The sequence below is a fragment of the Gastrolobium bilobum genome, unplaced genomic scaffold (assembly GCF_033153095.1).
Source record: "Gastrolobium bilobum isolate Gb01-03AN ecotype WA unplaced genomic scaffold, APGP_CSIRO_Gbil_v1 utg7477, whole genome shotgun sequence".
Lineage (NCBI taxonomy): Eukaryota > Viridiplantae > Streptophyta > Magnoliopsida > Fabales > Fabaceae > Gastrolobium > Gastrolobium bilobum.
The window spans coordinates 69,658-83,619 of NW_026896373.1; the positions used below are offsets into that span (position 1 = coordinate 69,658).

A 13,962-nucleotide genomic window follows, 5' to 3' on the forward strand; every position below is an offset into this window, starting at 1 on the left:
ATTGAAGCCTGGGAAGCTTATGTGACTAAAGTCGCCACATGGTGTAGTGGCTTTGGGCTGGTTGTAACCAGTGACACCTTCTTTTGTCCAAAGTCACTATATGATGTTGGCCTAGTTGCAGCTTTTCCGATTTTCTTTTGGCCTGCTTTGACATGTGGCAGCTATTGGACCAAAATAGCTACACCATGTAGTTACTTTGGTCACCATTAATTCCTACCCATTTCGCTTGCTTAGATAGCGACTTTGGTCCAGTGACATATATAAGTTTTCAGATGGCCTAAATTATTTAGTGACTATGGCCAAATAGCTTATACTTGTTATATTCGTACCAAAGTCGGACTTTGGTCCAGTTGAAGTCATTGAAAATGCATAATGTGATCCGTGTGCCCGGAGGGTTAGTTACGTGTCAACCAGCCAGACAAAAGAAAGAATCCACAACATAACGGAAAAAATGAATGATTTGTAATTTGTATTATGACATACTCAAGGCCACAACTCGTTATTTACTTAAAATTTAGTGTGTCCGAATCACGTAACACCACGTACTGTACCAGCCACTAGCGCTTTCATGTGCCCCATCAAATGGTCCACGTACAAGCAACTGTTCCTTCGTCGACAAATCTTTCAATTAAATCTAATTCTTATGATTCACCCATATAACTCACTGAGAAGGACATAATGGGTTCCACCACCACGTGAACACAATGGTAAAAGCCTGTCTATGGGACCCTGCCTTGAATCCGATCCTTCCATTGAATTCTCTTATCAATTCACAAGCATGCACTTCAACACAATCTTTTTTATTTTTATTTTTCAGTTTGCTCTGTTCAGTTACATTTCTTAACCACTTACTTCCAACTCAACCACCTGGTACTCAGTGAAGTGGTACTATATTGTCGGTCTTGCCAAGTGCCAACTATAATGACAATAATGCCCAACTTGTCCTTGTTTTACCTAAGGTCATCCTCTTAGTTGAGAAAAAGTCAACAGGCAAGCAAAATGAAATTTTTTCACCATATAAAGTCGCACCTAAATAATCAAAACAGGGTACACTCCAGGAAACAGGGTGAGGAAATGTTTTTCTTCCACAACGGCAATAAGGATTCTGAGTTGTAAAGAAGGTCGAAAATAGAGGGTATTACAACCCATTTGAAAGGAAAAAAAATACACGGATTAGTAGATTGCTGTATGCCAAACTCTCAGATAAGTAGACCAAGTGTTCAGAGAGATTCAATTTAAGGTAATTGATGGGTTAAGAATGATTAATTGTAGAAGGTATTAAAGAGAATATATAGCAAAATAATACCACTCAACTAAGGGTCATACAAGCTGGATGCTATTAAGGAGAATGTGTACTCAAACAAAAACTTGTACATAACACAAAAGTGCGGGTATATGTGATCAAAGGTTCCAAATTGATACTCTGATTTTGGATGTGAATCTTTTATGCCGAAATCCAAAAATGACTACTATAAAACAGGAAAATGTATACAAAAAGAATCATAAAGCTTTAAAAAAATAGAAACCCTACACAGATAGAATTGCACTTCTATAAGGTGCATCGCATCATAGTTAATACCAAGAAAACTTTGAAGATTGAACGTACCATGAGACCCATCTATGGATTGATATTGCATTCTCTCAAATACACAAGATCATAGTCAACATACTTTGTCCAATAACCTCGAAACTTGGGAATACTTATCTCCAGCCACGGTTTCATGTTTCCATTGTAATGTATAACAGCAGCCCGTTCAATATCTTTTTGGTTGACATTAGGGTTGTAGCCAAGACCCAAGACATGCCAAGATCGGTTCAGTGGGAAAGTGCGTTTCCAGAATGTTATAAGACCAGGCGGCAGTGTTCCTAACTTCCATAGTTGTCTATCATGATTCTGTATGTTAGTTTAGTTAGAAAGGAAGGGAAAATCAGTTCACAACGCAAATCAGAAAGAAACATGACAAGAGGTTAAGAACAGGTACATGTCACTTCATATTGGAAGGACTCATACTGAGTTTTAGCCTTGAAATAAGCACCAAAAAATGTATATAGTATATGTGCACTTCGTGATGTTTATGAAAAGTAAACCAACGTATGTTGCTTACCAGCTTCTGCCAGTTATGGTACACCTCTGTGATACTTTGCCTCTTCCATTCAACTAAATCAAAAACATTCATACCATATGCCCATCCACAAGCTCGAGGGTCGAAATTCTTTGTGATAAGAGGATTTGAGAAGTTGAGATAGCGATCAAAACGATGGAAACTTTCTCCACAAGTTTCTACAGCACCATTCACGTTTCCCTTCAAATCAATTGACCAAAGACCAGTTAGATCCTTCTGCACAACTATATCATCATCCAAGAACAGCACTTTGTCGAGCTTTGGAAAGATCTCAGGCAGGTAGAAGCGGAGGTGATTCAATATAGATAAATACTTTGGATTCCGAAACTTTAGGTTTGAATCAGAAGTTGCCCGCTGAGTCCTAAAGTAATAATCTAGCATAGAAGGAGAACCCAGCTGCTTAAGAACTGGACTGTAACTTGAATTCAACCATGTAAAATCTTCAATGTTCTGAACTTGAATGGTTGCCTTTCCAGGTGGATTAACCAAAAACCACATCCTCATTGCTGCGTAATTTAGCCTATCGGTAACAACGTGGAAAACATGTTTTGAGGCATCCTGAAAATTTATTAAAATAACATTATTAGTGATGTCAACCAGAAATAAAAGTGCCACCGTTGAAAATGAAACATTTTAGTTTCTTTACATTTTTAATGCACACCAACTCTGGGACCAAATGAAATGGAAACAAATTTGTTTCAGTCAAAATAGACAGAGTAGTATTGTAACAGCACAGACATACAGAATGAGAGAACATAGATTGAGGTGGTTTGGGTACGTGATGAGAAGACCCATGGATACTCCTGTAAGAACAGAAGTTTGTTACCAAGAGCTAAACACAAAAAGAGGCAGAGGTAGGCCGAAGCTTACTTGGGGGAAAGTAGTAAAACAAGATTTAATGGAGTGGAATATAGATTGGCGGACAGTATGTCTTAGAAAGGAATGGAGAAAAGCTATAAGTATGGTGGAGGGTTAGACTCGCTGTTATTCCTATGTTCCAGATGGTCCTTTTTTAGTCCTTTTCCCCTTCATTTCCCCCACTTCTTCTTGTCCCTTTCTTTTTTACTTTTATTTATTTATATATACATATATTTTTATTTCATTTTATTTTATTTTATTATTTTATTTGTGTATTTTTATTTATTTATTTATTTATTTATTTATTTTTTATTTTTTATTTTATTTTTTACTTTTTTTCAACCGTTTTGTATCTTTCATGTGAGTTCATCTACCACCGACCCCAATTAATTTGGGATAAGGGTGTTGTTGATGTTGATGTTGTTCATAATCTTGAAAGATAAAAACAAATCAAGAAATTTTTTTCTTTTTTTTTTGATAGATAAGAAAAAAAAATTATTGAAAACAATTTACCTTAGCATGGGCCGCAGTAGAATTCACAACAACAGCTGTGGCTAATATGTTATCTGAGAATATTGCATAATGGTATAGTCGAGGGTCTTCTAACTTCTCTTGATTGGGGAATTGTTGCTGTGAAGAATTCAAGTTATAATACTCAGTTGTAAGGCGCAATGGAAGACAGTGGAGACCTTTAGGCAATGTTTTTGCTGTCAACTGGGTTAAGAACAAGGTTTGCTTCTTGTGTACACGAAGCTGCTCCTCTGTTGAGTGGAGCATAGCCCTAAGTTTCTTCACAGCAGCAGCACAATCATCTTGAGTTTGCCTTCCTTTCATCAACGATTGCTCCATTGCCTTCATTCTCTCATTTGCACTGCATTTGCATTAGTATAATTACATATATAAATTAATTGCAAGTTTGGGAAAAATTAATTTAGGGGAACTAATCGCGTTTTTTCAAAAGCTCTCTTGGGGAGCTGCCAAAAAAAATGTAACTAATTCTCTAAACACACACTAAGGCTGAACAAAACGTAGCTCATTGCAGAATTGAGCTATATAACATGTTTATATGAAGCTGTAAAATAAACTGAGATTAACAAAACTAATTTAACTATTTGAGAGTTATAACAGAACAGGAGTACCTGATGACATGTATAACAGAATTCTTAAAGGGGCACTTACTTCCTAGGCAAGTCAGAATCTTTGCTTGCATCTCCAAGTGTTCGCGTAACTTCCTTTACCCGTAACCGAAGCTCCCGAGTGAGATGGGGATTGTTCTTTACTGCCGGAAGTGAAAGATATACCTTAGCCCGGATAAGCTGATCTTTTAGTTGCCGTACCCGAGCATCAGATGGTGTTTGGTCATTATGCTTATTGGCTTCTGATAATATGGGACTTTTCTTGTTTACTTTGCTAGAAGATTCAGTACGTTGTTGCTCCTGCTTAGTAGCCTGTAAGAAGATGCACCAAATGTAAAGAACAATATTTCAATCGGCATTGAAGTTGATTTTCCTTCATTGTATTAGTGTGAATTTCTAAAGTATGTTTGGAAAATGAAGTAATGAGCGTTGATGGCAACACTTAATTGTTCATTTTCCTTGTTCAGGGACTGGGGAGCTAGGGTATGAAATGATTGAAATTATACAAGTATGGTCCTGAAAACAAGACCACAGTTAAGAGTTCCAATAAAAATAAAATATAATTTAGCAGTTGACATAACTTCTTTCATTTTGATCGTCTCACTCTTGAACTCCTTTTTGAGACACTAAAAGAAACATACTTATAAAACCCAAAAAAAATAAAGAGAAGGAAAAAATTATTTTTGTGTCTCAACCAGAAATGCATACAAGGCTGGTCTTAAGATGTGTTCGTTATGGAGACACAAACCTATACATTTAGATTACCATGGCGTTAAGTCATTAACTTGACTTGATGAAAAGGACATTAAAACATGAAACAATTTTTGTTTGCAATTAAGAATGAAGTATGTCAGAGCTATCAATGCAAGCGGTCTGATCTTAAACTTAAATTCCTTAAAGGGTTACCAATTCATGAACCAAAATCACACAAGTATACTAAATATTATATTTGATAGATGGACAACCAACTCATAAACACAGGCATGTACAATTCTTTTATCATGGCCAGAAACATGAAGAAATTTTTGCAACAAAAATGAACAAAGTAACAGGCAGAAAAATCAAGAGGCAAATATATCACTTACCGTAGTTTCAGATACTTGATCAGAAACATAAGATGATTTCGCGAGTTTCCCATCATTGTCATCAACATCAATAGCATCTTCCCCGTTTACATTTTCACCGCTTGCATCAGCTTTCTCCAAGTTGCTGCTTTGATTTCGCTGCTTAATTCCATCTGTCACTAGTTTGATGGGGTTCTCCCCTTTTGTTCGCCCTTCCTCATCGGTTGCTGACAATACCCTGGCAGATACATGCTCCCTCGATTCGACAGAGTGCAAGTCTAGGTCAACCAAACAATTACAATAGATAATAATGATAAATACAAGAAAAGGGACCCCAGAGCCAGGAAGAGAAGGTGGGGTATCTAACTGAACAACAGAAAAGACCAAACACAAAATACCTTGAGGCAAATTCTTTGTGTTTGTAAAGTCCTCTGTATATACTACCCCAATGGGTTCCTTAAGGACCGTAGAAGTTTCCTAATTTCAAAATGAGAAATTTAAACAAGAAATCATCAAGGATTTAGTACACCGGTATATGCAGCCATAATGGAAAATTTCTTCATAGGCGTGTGCAATGGGGGAAAAGGAAAATGAAAATGAAAGATGGAAACATTACCTCGGGTAGCAGATTTAAACGTCCAGTGTCGACTGCACTGACAGCCTGAAACAACATAACAAGAGTAAACACACAAATTCAGAGATCTCATTCTACACAAATAAAGAATCATTTTTTTTAACTTTTAAGGATACATTACTTACAAAAGCAGTTACATCTCCAATAAACCCCTGCTCAGCTGCAAAATGCATATAAAAAGACAAAAGTGTAGGAGATTCAGGAACAGTTATTAAAACAAAGCATCTTAGAATGAGTTAGTAAATGAAGAAAAATAAAATAAACTGACCAGAGGGGTACTTGGTGGTGGCAAGACGATCTGTGTAGAGCACAATTGGAGTAACAACAGTAATACAAAGCAACAACAGCACAACATTTCTGGTGGTCACCATCCTCAAAACCCCAGAGTTACAATGTTGTAATTTGTATAACCCACCACTACTGCAATGGTTAATGTCTCGCCAAGGAGCCACGGCTGCAAAGGGAAGGTTACAAATCTGAGAAATATAGAAAAGGAGGAGGAAGAAGAAGGAAAACAGAATGAGTAAGATTGAGTTGGCAAGGAAAACGCATTTTGGGATGGGAAAGAGAGAAAGATGCGTTGAGATGAGAGTGTGGCCTCAAACTGCAAAACAAATAGGAAATAGGATAAGACCCTTTCTCCAAAACAAAACCCGCTATTTATGTATTCTTATTGTGGGTTTCGAAAAGTGCATGACCAAACTTAACGAAGAGGAGGAGCAAGCAAGTTGAAGATAGATAGATAGATAGATACTCAGTGTTTGTTACTTACTAGACAAATCCAGCAAAAGCAATGGGTAATTGATGGAGACACAGAGAGATGAAGAATGAAGATGACACCAAATCACGTCATTATTTACAAACAGCGACTCTATTTACGTTCCTTAACGAGGCTCATGGTCATGGCAGCAATAAAAATCTAGTCATATACATTATTAATACAATTTAAAATCATGATCACATATTATCCCTATTTTTTTATTTTTTTACCAAAGTCTCTTATAATTATATCTTAACACTGTTAATTTTCGTCAATCAACGGTTATGATTTTCGCAAATTAAATTTATTAATTAATTATTAATTCATAATAAATGATAATCATTGATTGACGAAAATCAACGGTGTTAAGATATGGTTGTAAGAGGTGGTAAAAAAAAGTTGTAAGTATAACCTTCCTAAAAAAGATAGACATAAAATTGTTTATCGAATAAATTTTTATATGATTATTTTATTCATTTTTCTACAATATTATTAGGGGAAAAGTTTCTAATATTACTTTAGACAACTTTGTCTAATGTTTACCAAAACGACATCGTTTTGAGATTGAAAAATCAAAAAATTAGAATGATAAAGACTATTATAACCCTGAAATAAATTAAAATTACAAATACACTATGATTTCCGCCCCAAAACGACGTCGTTTCGGTGAACATTAGATAAAGTTATCTAAAGTAACTTTAGAAAAAACAAACCCATATTATTATGTCACAATCTTAATTATTATTTTCTAATATTATTAAATTATAATCTTAATTAACTTTTATATTTTCTTTTTCCTATTGAAATTATGATGTAACAATATTAAAAAGAATGATTTAAAGTTTCTAAAATTATTTTAGATAATATTTTCTAATGTTCCAAAATACATACAAAAAATAAATAAAATGTGTGCGGTCCATATGAACCCATGTAAATAAAAGAGATAAAAAAAGGGCTCCACATATTTTATAAGTGTATTTTGATAAATATTAGATAAAATTATTTAAAATGGCTTTAGAAATTTTAAACCCTAAAAAGAAATAGGTAAAATAAGTATAAAAAAATAGACATATCCCTCTAAAATGGTACAAAATTTATTATAATATCTTCCGTTATGCATTGTTGTAATCACAATAAAGTTGAGAAAATAAAGAAATATTAACTTTACAACAATTTCTATGAGAAAGCATCATAACATGGATTAATAAGTATTTAAAATTTAAATTTGTCTAATAGTTATGATGACATCAGAATCATTTTATATTGTTATAAGTTATATTTTATTTCTGGCTAAATATGACGGTTCTGATTTATTATATACATGAATCGTTATATACAAATAAATTAATGATAAAATTTTGATATAAAATTTCTTATTATTTTTACGTGAATATAAGAATAACCTGCTTATTTAAATAATTTTTTTTGTTATTTGTTAACCAATAAAAAACACATGCTTAAAGCCCGCAAAAGTACAAAAAACAAAATTAAAAAGATTAATGTGTGATAATAAATTCCTTTTCTTATTGCTATAAATGATGGCGCGGCTGCGACGTGTCAAAGACCGTTGCCAATTAAGGTTATTCCCACACACGCGTCGTTGGCGTCTTTTGTCTGTTCGGATTTTATCAATTATCAGCCTCAAATTCAAATAAAAGAATTGGCCAAACCTAGCAACTAGTCACCAACAAGCATACCCAACGATACTTCAAATCAAATACCGATGTTTTTTTTTAATCACACTTGACACGAATTGTGAATAATCAAAAACAGTACTTTCTATTTTTTATTTTTTGGTAAACAGTACTTTCTAATTTTTATTTGTATTTGTATTGAGTTATATCATAAATTATTAATATTAATATATAATAACTATATATTATTTTATTAATGATAATATGCCATTACAAATTTGTTTTAAATTTATAAATTGATGCGATACATGTTTTTCTAATTATTTAGCAACATAAAGCGTCTTTTTTATAAAAAAAAAAAAAGGTGAAGAAAATTATTTTCAGTATTTCTCATTGTGTTTGGTCAATAAATAAGATAATAAAAAAAATCATGTGATTATAGAATCTACTTTTCCATTTAGATTTTGGGCTTGTCTTGTTGGCCCTCAACATAGGGTTAATGGAAATATGAATGAATATATAGCAGAATGAAGAGGGTAAAATCGCTGGTTGCTCTACAGATAGATGCAAATGAAAAGTGTCGGCACAGTCAAGAGGGCAACAATAACACACCACGTATGCAAAGTCTCCATTTCCAATAATCGCTGCTCCCTTAGTCCCTTTAATACCTCCTTTTTCACTATTTTTATGTTTGATTTTTCCTTTTATATTTGTGATACATTTCAGTTTAAGAATAGGGAAACACAACAACATCCTTGGAAAATATCGTCCAATATAGACCCAATCAGATGAATAAAATAAAAATATTTTTGTTCTAACAATCCGATCTTATTTTACCGTTTGAGTTTTGTCTTAAAAAAAGTATGTTTAAGATGGATAATTTTTAAAGAAAAAAAACGAGGATAATTTTTTTAATTCAAATAAATATTTTTAAATTTAAGAATGATTAAAAATAAAAAATAATAAATTATCATGAAACATTTTAATCATATCCAAATAGATCATATTGAAATTGGGAGTCCATGACCTAGGAGTTGTTGCTTTAGCCAAAATCAAAGTTATCGATTGGTCACGCCTAATAATTAACCAGCAATGTTATTTGATACAGAATTTTTATATAAAAGTTCTTATGAATATCAAACAACCAATTGTACGTGGTTAAGAGAAAAAATATATAGTTGATAAACAAACGAATAATAAACAAAATGTAATAGAGTTTTTTGTTTTAGAAAAAACTATTGATACTATTTAACATTTTTTCATAAATAAAAATACCTTCTAGTTAACCACGCAATAATAGAAAAGAGACACGCATTGGTTAAAGCAATAAAAAAAAAAAAAAAAATTGATTGCTAAACAGAAGGCGCAGGCCCATTCCTTTTACCAAGCTTTAGATCAGCTTCACATTTCTTTGCAGTTATGTCTTTTGATTCGTATATTTTTTAAATTTAATTTAAATGGGTTATCAATTTAAAAAAAAATTATAACAACATTCAATGACATTTTATCACATCATTTAATGAATTTGATATTTTATATAGAATCCGTTTACAAACTTTTTTTTTATAAAAAACACTAAATATGAGCGGTCATACACTCTTGATTAAAGTGTATGATCATACTTAATGTAATTTGTAAGAGTTTGTGAATAAAAAGTTTGTAAATATAATCTTTCTCTTTATATATTACTAAACTCATTCAATGATGGGATAACGCAATATGACTCAATAAAATTCTTTTACACTCACAATCTATCAAAATTAAATGGCATTTTCATCAAACTTCTAATAGGTGATTCTCTTCTCTCTTCTTTTTTTCGTTAAACGATTCTCTACTTTTACTTGGAATGGCAGTGTGGGTCTATGATAGAGATATAAGCATTGTCATCTCTTGGGATTAAAATTCCCATTATTATTCTTTTTTTCTTTCGATTTATTTTCTTCTCCACTTGAATTAGTTAACTTGTGCACTCTTTCTTCCCATCCTCAACCATATTCTTCCCTACTTGAAGCAACTATTAAGGTAAATAAATAGCACACAAGAGCAAGCTCTGAGAGATAGAAGAAAGAGAAAACTAGTCATTGGAAAATATATATATATATATATATATATATATATATATATATATAAAAGAGTAACTGAAATTGTAATTGTTAGCCCCAAAAAAAAAACTAGTTTTTCTTCTCGTACTCATACCCATGAGCCTTGGCTTTTTGACCCTTATAACCTTTTATTAATAATTAATTACCAAATTGACCTTCATTATAAACTATTTCAAAAATTTAACCCTCTCAAAAAACATAACACCATTCTGCCCCTGTTTGACCGTTGACCACCAAGCCTACCCGGGTACACCCCTCCCTACCCGAGTATTTTTTGAAATTTTTGTCTACCCGGGTATTTTTCTTGACACCTGCGAAATTGCTTGAATTATTTACCCGGGTACAGAGGGGTGTACCCGGGTAAATCTACATAAAGTGGTTGGGATATCCCTTTGGCGTTATTATGCCGATTGTCGAGGCATTCAGTGTGTAATCTTTTGTAAATAATTCAAGCAATGAGGCCAGCAGCAGCCACAGCAAAGGCCATCACCCTAAGGAAACTCACTGCAGGCTTGCTGATGAGAGGGGAAGGATTCAGACAAACATACCAGGGAGCTCTGGCTATAAATCTTTCAATATCAGATGAAGCCAAATTGTTCAGCCAAGCTCCCTCTCTTCTGTCACAGCCAAGGCATTTAATAAAGACCACTTTGAATGTTTACCAGAACAAGAATTTAACTAATTAAAAATTCTAACATCCAAAGGTGGTGTGTCTTATGCTATGTAAGCTAGTTCCCCTGGAACTCTATGTTTACCTATTTAGTGAGTGTCTTTTGTTTCTGTGTGCCTTACTATAAGCGTTCCATGAATCCATAGTGTGAGATAAGAATTCCAAATCTTTCATGAACATTTGTAAGAAAGTTACTCTTTGCGGTCATATTTTCGACAGAGACTTTTGTTTCTATAGAACAAATAAGCTTAGAAAGTCACATCCTATTTTGCACTCGCTTGAGAGTAGCTACAGCATCTTGTATATGAAGTAATTGTATTTCATTATCTGATACATTCGTGTTATGCAAATATAAAATATTAAAGTTATAAGTGGCAGTCCAAAAAAGTTGAGGTCATGGGCAAACAATGGTCAAACAATTATCACCAAGAAATAAAAATAAAAAATGGTGATCTTACAATTTTATCTAGATCTGAGTGAGTTAATTATGAACGAAGAGGATTCACAAAGGAAGCAATCTACCCAGGAGGAAAAGATCCACTCCTTCAATGTTCAAAATCTAAACCAGGAACACTCCTTCAATAATGCCAAAGTCAACCACTTTATGTAGATTTACCCAGGTACACCCCTCCGTACCCGGGTAAATAATTCTAGCAATTTCGCAGGTGTCAAGAAAAATACCCGGGTACACCCTTCCCTACCCGGGTAAACAAAAAATTTCAAAAAATACTCGGGTAGGGAGGGGTGTACCCGGGTAGGCTTGGTGGTCAACGGTCAAACAGGGGCAGATTGGTGTTATGTTTTTTGAGGGGGTTAAATTTTTGAAATAGTTTATAATGAAGGTCAATTTGGTAATTAATTATTAATAAAAAGTTATAAGGGTAAAAAAGCCCATGAGCCTTTGTTCATGTTGAGTATCTCACATTATATGAATGTATCACTTTGGGAATTCCAACGATTTGTTTAATCGATACAAATTGTGACCCCGATCTCGCAGATATTTCGATTCCGGCTAATGATGATGCTATAGCTTCATATTGATAGAGATAGGAGACAAAATTTACATGGATCTAATAAGTCTTGCTTGGGCTGCTTTAATGGTACTTTTTACATTTTCCATTGCACTCGTAGTTTGGCCATCTGTAATAGAAATTACATTAGTGGGAATATAAGCTGAAACATCCCCCGAGTGAAACAGGAATATACCTAATGAATCTTAACATGAACAAAGGCTCATGGGTATGAGTACGAGAAGAAAAACTAGTTTTTTTTTTGGGGCTAACAATTACAATTACAATTTCAGTTACTCTTAGGGGGCGTTTGGTACAGGAGAAATTTTTATTTGTCCGGAAATTTTTGCATTCAGTTTAGGATAATATCTGAAAATTTAAAATTTAAAAAAATTCAGTTTCCCGAGAATCCCTCAAAATCCCGTGTACCAAACGCTCCCTTAAATGAAAATAATATTTCCTCCTTAACCTGTTCAACAAGTTGCAAGTTGAATTTGTTAGCCATTGATATATATTTCACACAAGTCATCTGGTACATCCATGTGGCCCAACTTCACAAGGTGCATGGAATAACTCTCCCTAATCTATATCCTGTTCACGAGAAACCCATTTCGCTTAAACTACATTGTCAGTTTTGTTCTATTCTTGGACCGGGCCTAATTTGGACTATTGCGTACATAATTGTTTTTCTTTTTCCAGGACTATGCTCTTCATAGTACCATCAACATAGCCAATTTTATTGAGATGGATGGACTAAGGAATTTCACATAAGGATGCGTGTCCAACATAGTACGTAGATGCAGATTTATATTGAATGGTGCATAAATTTAAGTCCCTCTGTTTTATTACTATATCTTTTAATTCATCAACATAAGTCCATGAAATTTTCTTTGGGACAATCAATGAAAAAGTGTGACAAAATTGGTGATGGCTTACCCACAGAAAAGCCATGCAGAAAGAAGAGGATATAATGGAAAAGAAAGAAGAAAATCAAGAAAAAATTCTGGAACTAGACTTAAATATTATACACCTAACCCAAATTTAATTACCATCTTGTGAATTCCATCTGAGATGAACTATTAAGATCATTCATTCATCAAACAATTACACCAATGTTACTGCTGCTGTCGTTAAAGAGGCTGATTGAGCAGAGAGGTCCAAATGCAATCCAAATCCTCAGCTTGCAGCTCCAACAGATCACTTTCAAATGTCTCCCATGCATTATCTTCCAACTTGGCTTCTGGAATATGATGCTTGGATGCCTCAGCAGCTTCAAAGTTAGCGTCTTCTTGTTGTAGAGATGAGGAGAAATAGTCTTCAAAATCAAACAAGTAGTCCTCTGATTTGAACGTGACACCATCTTTAAGCCAAGGGAAATCAAACACCCCAAATGCCAAGTGGGAACAACCCTCCTCTTCCACATCCTTCATGCCATACATATCTCTCTTCTTTGCCTTGTTGCTATTCTCTAAACACTCCATCTCAGTCTCAGTTTCATTCTCTCCTTCTCTTCCTCTCTTCTTCTTCTTCTTCTTCTCCAGCTCCATTTATAAATACCCAGTTAGCGTTTTCTGTCAATGCAAGATTTACAAACAACTTAATTAAATTAATTGGTATCCACTATCCAGTAATTAATTATTTACACACAATCAAACACAAAAACTCAGACTGCATTGCAAGATCGTATTTTTCATTGACCCATCATCCCAGATTGAATCAACTATACACGTGGGGCGAGCAAAATTTAATATAAAAGCGAACAACAATGAAATAGATCATAAGAATGATTATATGAAAACATGATGATCCAAAGAGTAATGGGGGGTAGTTGGAAACCTTAATACTTGCGGCCAAGGGGGAGCGAGGGAACCTTAATATCTATATGTCTGTTGGTGGTAACTTATGCTTATGAAGAATGATTAGAAATGGTGATCGTTGCACACACGCTACGCCATTTTAAGGCTAAACCGT

At 33.9% G+C, this 13,962-nt stretch overlaps 2 protein-coding genes across 2 annotated transcripts; both read right to left on the reverse strand.

Moving 5' to 3' along the window:
* Positions 1 to 1,397: 1,397 nt before the first annotated feature.
* Positions 1,398 to 6,487, reverse strand: LOC133299412 (probable galacturonosyltransferase 4). The gene is made up of 9 exons (XM_061498864.1): positions 6,084 to 6,487; positions 5,941 to 5,975; positions 5,798 to 5,842; positions 5,580 to 5,658; positions 5,203 to 5,459; positions 4,161 to 4,429; positions 3,495 to 3,852; positions 2,106 to 2,681; positions 1,398 to 1,894 (listed from the first exon to the last, which is right to left on the reverse strand). The coding sequence occupies exons 1-9, from the start codon at positions 6,184 to 6,186 to the stop codon at positions 1,619 to 1,621; spliced, it is 1,998 nt and encodes a 665-aa protein (XP_061354848.1). The 5' UTR covers positions 6,187 to 6,487; the 3' UTR covers positions 1,398 to 1,618.
* Positions 6,488 to 13,121: 6,634 nt separating this feature from the next.
* On the reverse strand, positions 13,122 to 13,538 carry LOC133299414 (uncharacterized). Its single transcript, XM_061498866.1, has one exon. It carries the CDS (start codon positions 13,536 to 13,538, stop codon positions 13,122 to 13,124), a length of 417 nt encoding a protein of 138 aa, XP_061354850.1.
* Positions 13,539 to 13,962: the final 424 nt, after the last annotated feature.

Coding starts and splice junctions, on each gene's coding strand:
- LOC133299414 (XM_061498866.1), bottom strand. CDS start 13,538: ATGGAGCTGGAGAAGAAGAAGAAGAAGAAGAGAGGAAGAGAAGGAGAG.
- LOC133299412 (XM_061498864.1), bottom strand. CDS start 6,186: ATGGTGACCACCAGAAATGTTGTGCTGTTGTTGCTTTGTATTACTGTT. Junction 5,843..5,940: donor TTGGAGATGTAACTGCTTTT/GTAAGTAATGTA, acceptor ATGTTGTTTCAG/GCTGTCAGTGCAGTCGACAC. Junction 1,895..2,105: donor ACCATAACTGGCAGAAGCTG/GTAAGCAACATA, acceptor ACTAACATACAG/AATCATGATAGACAACTATG.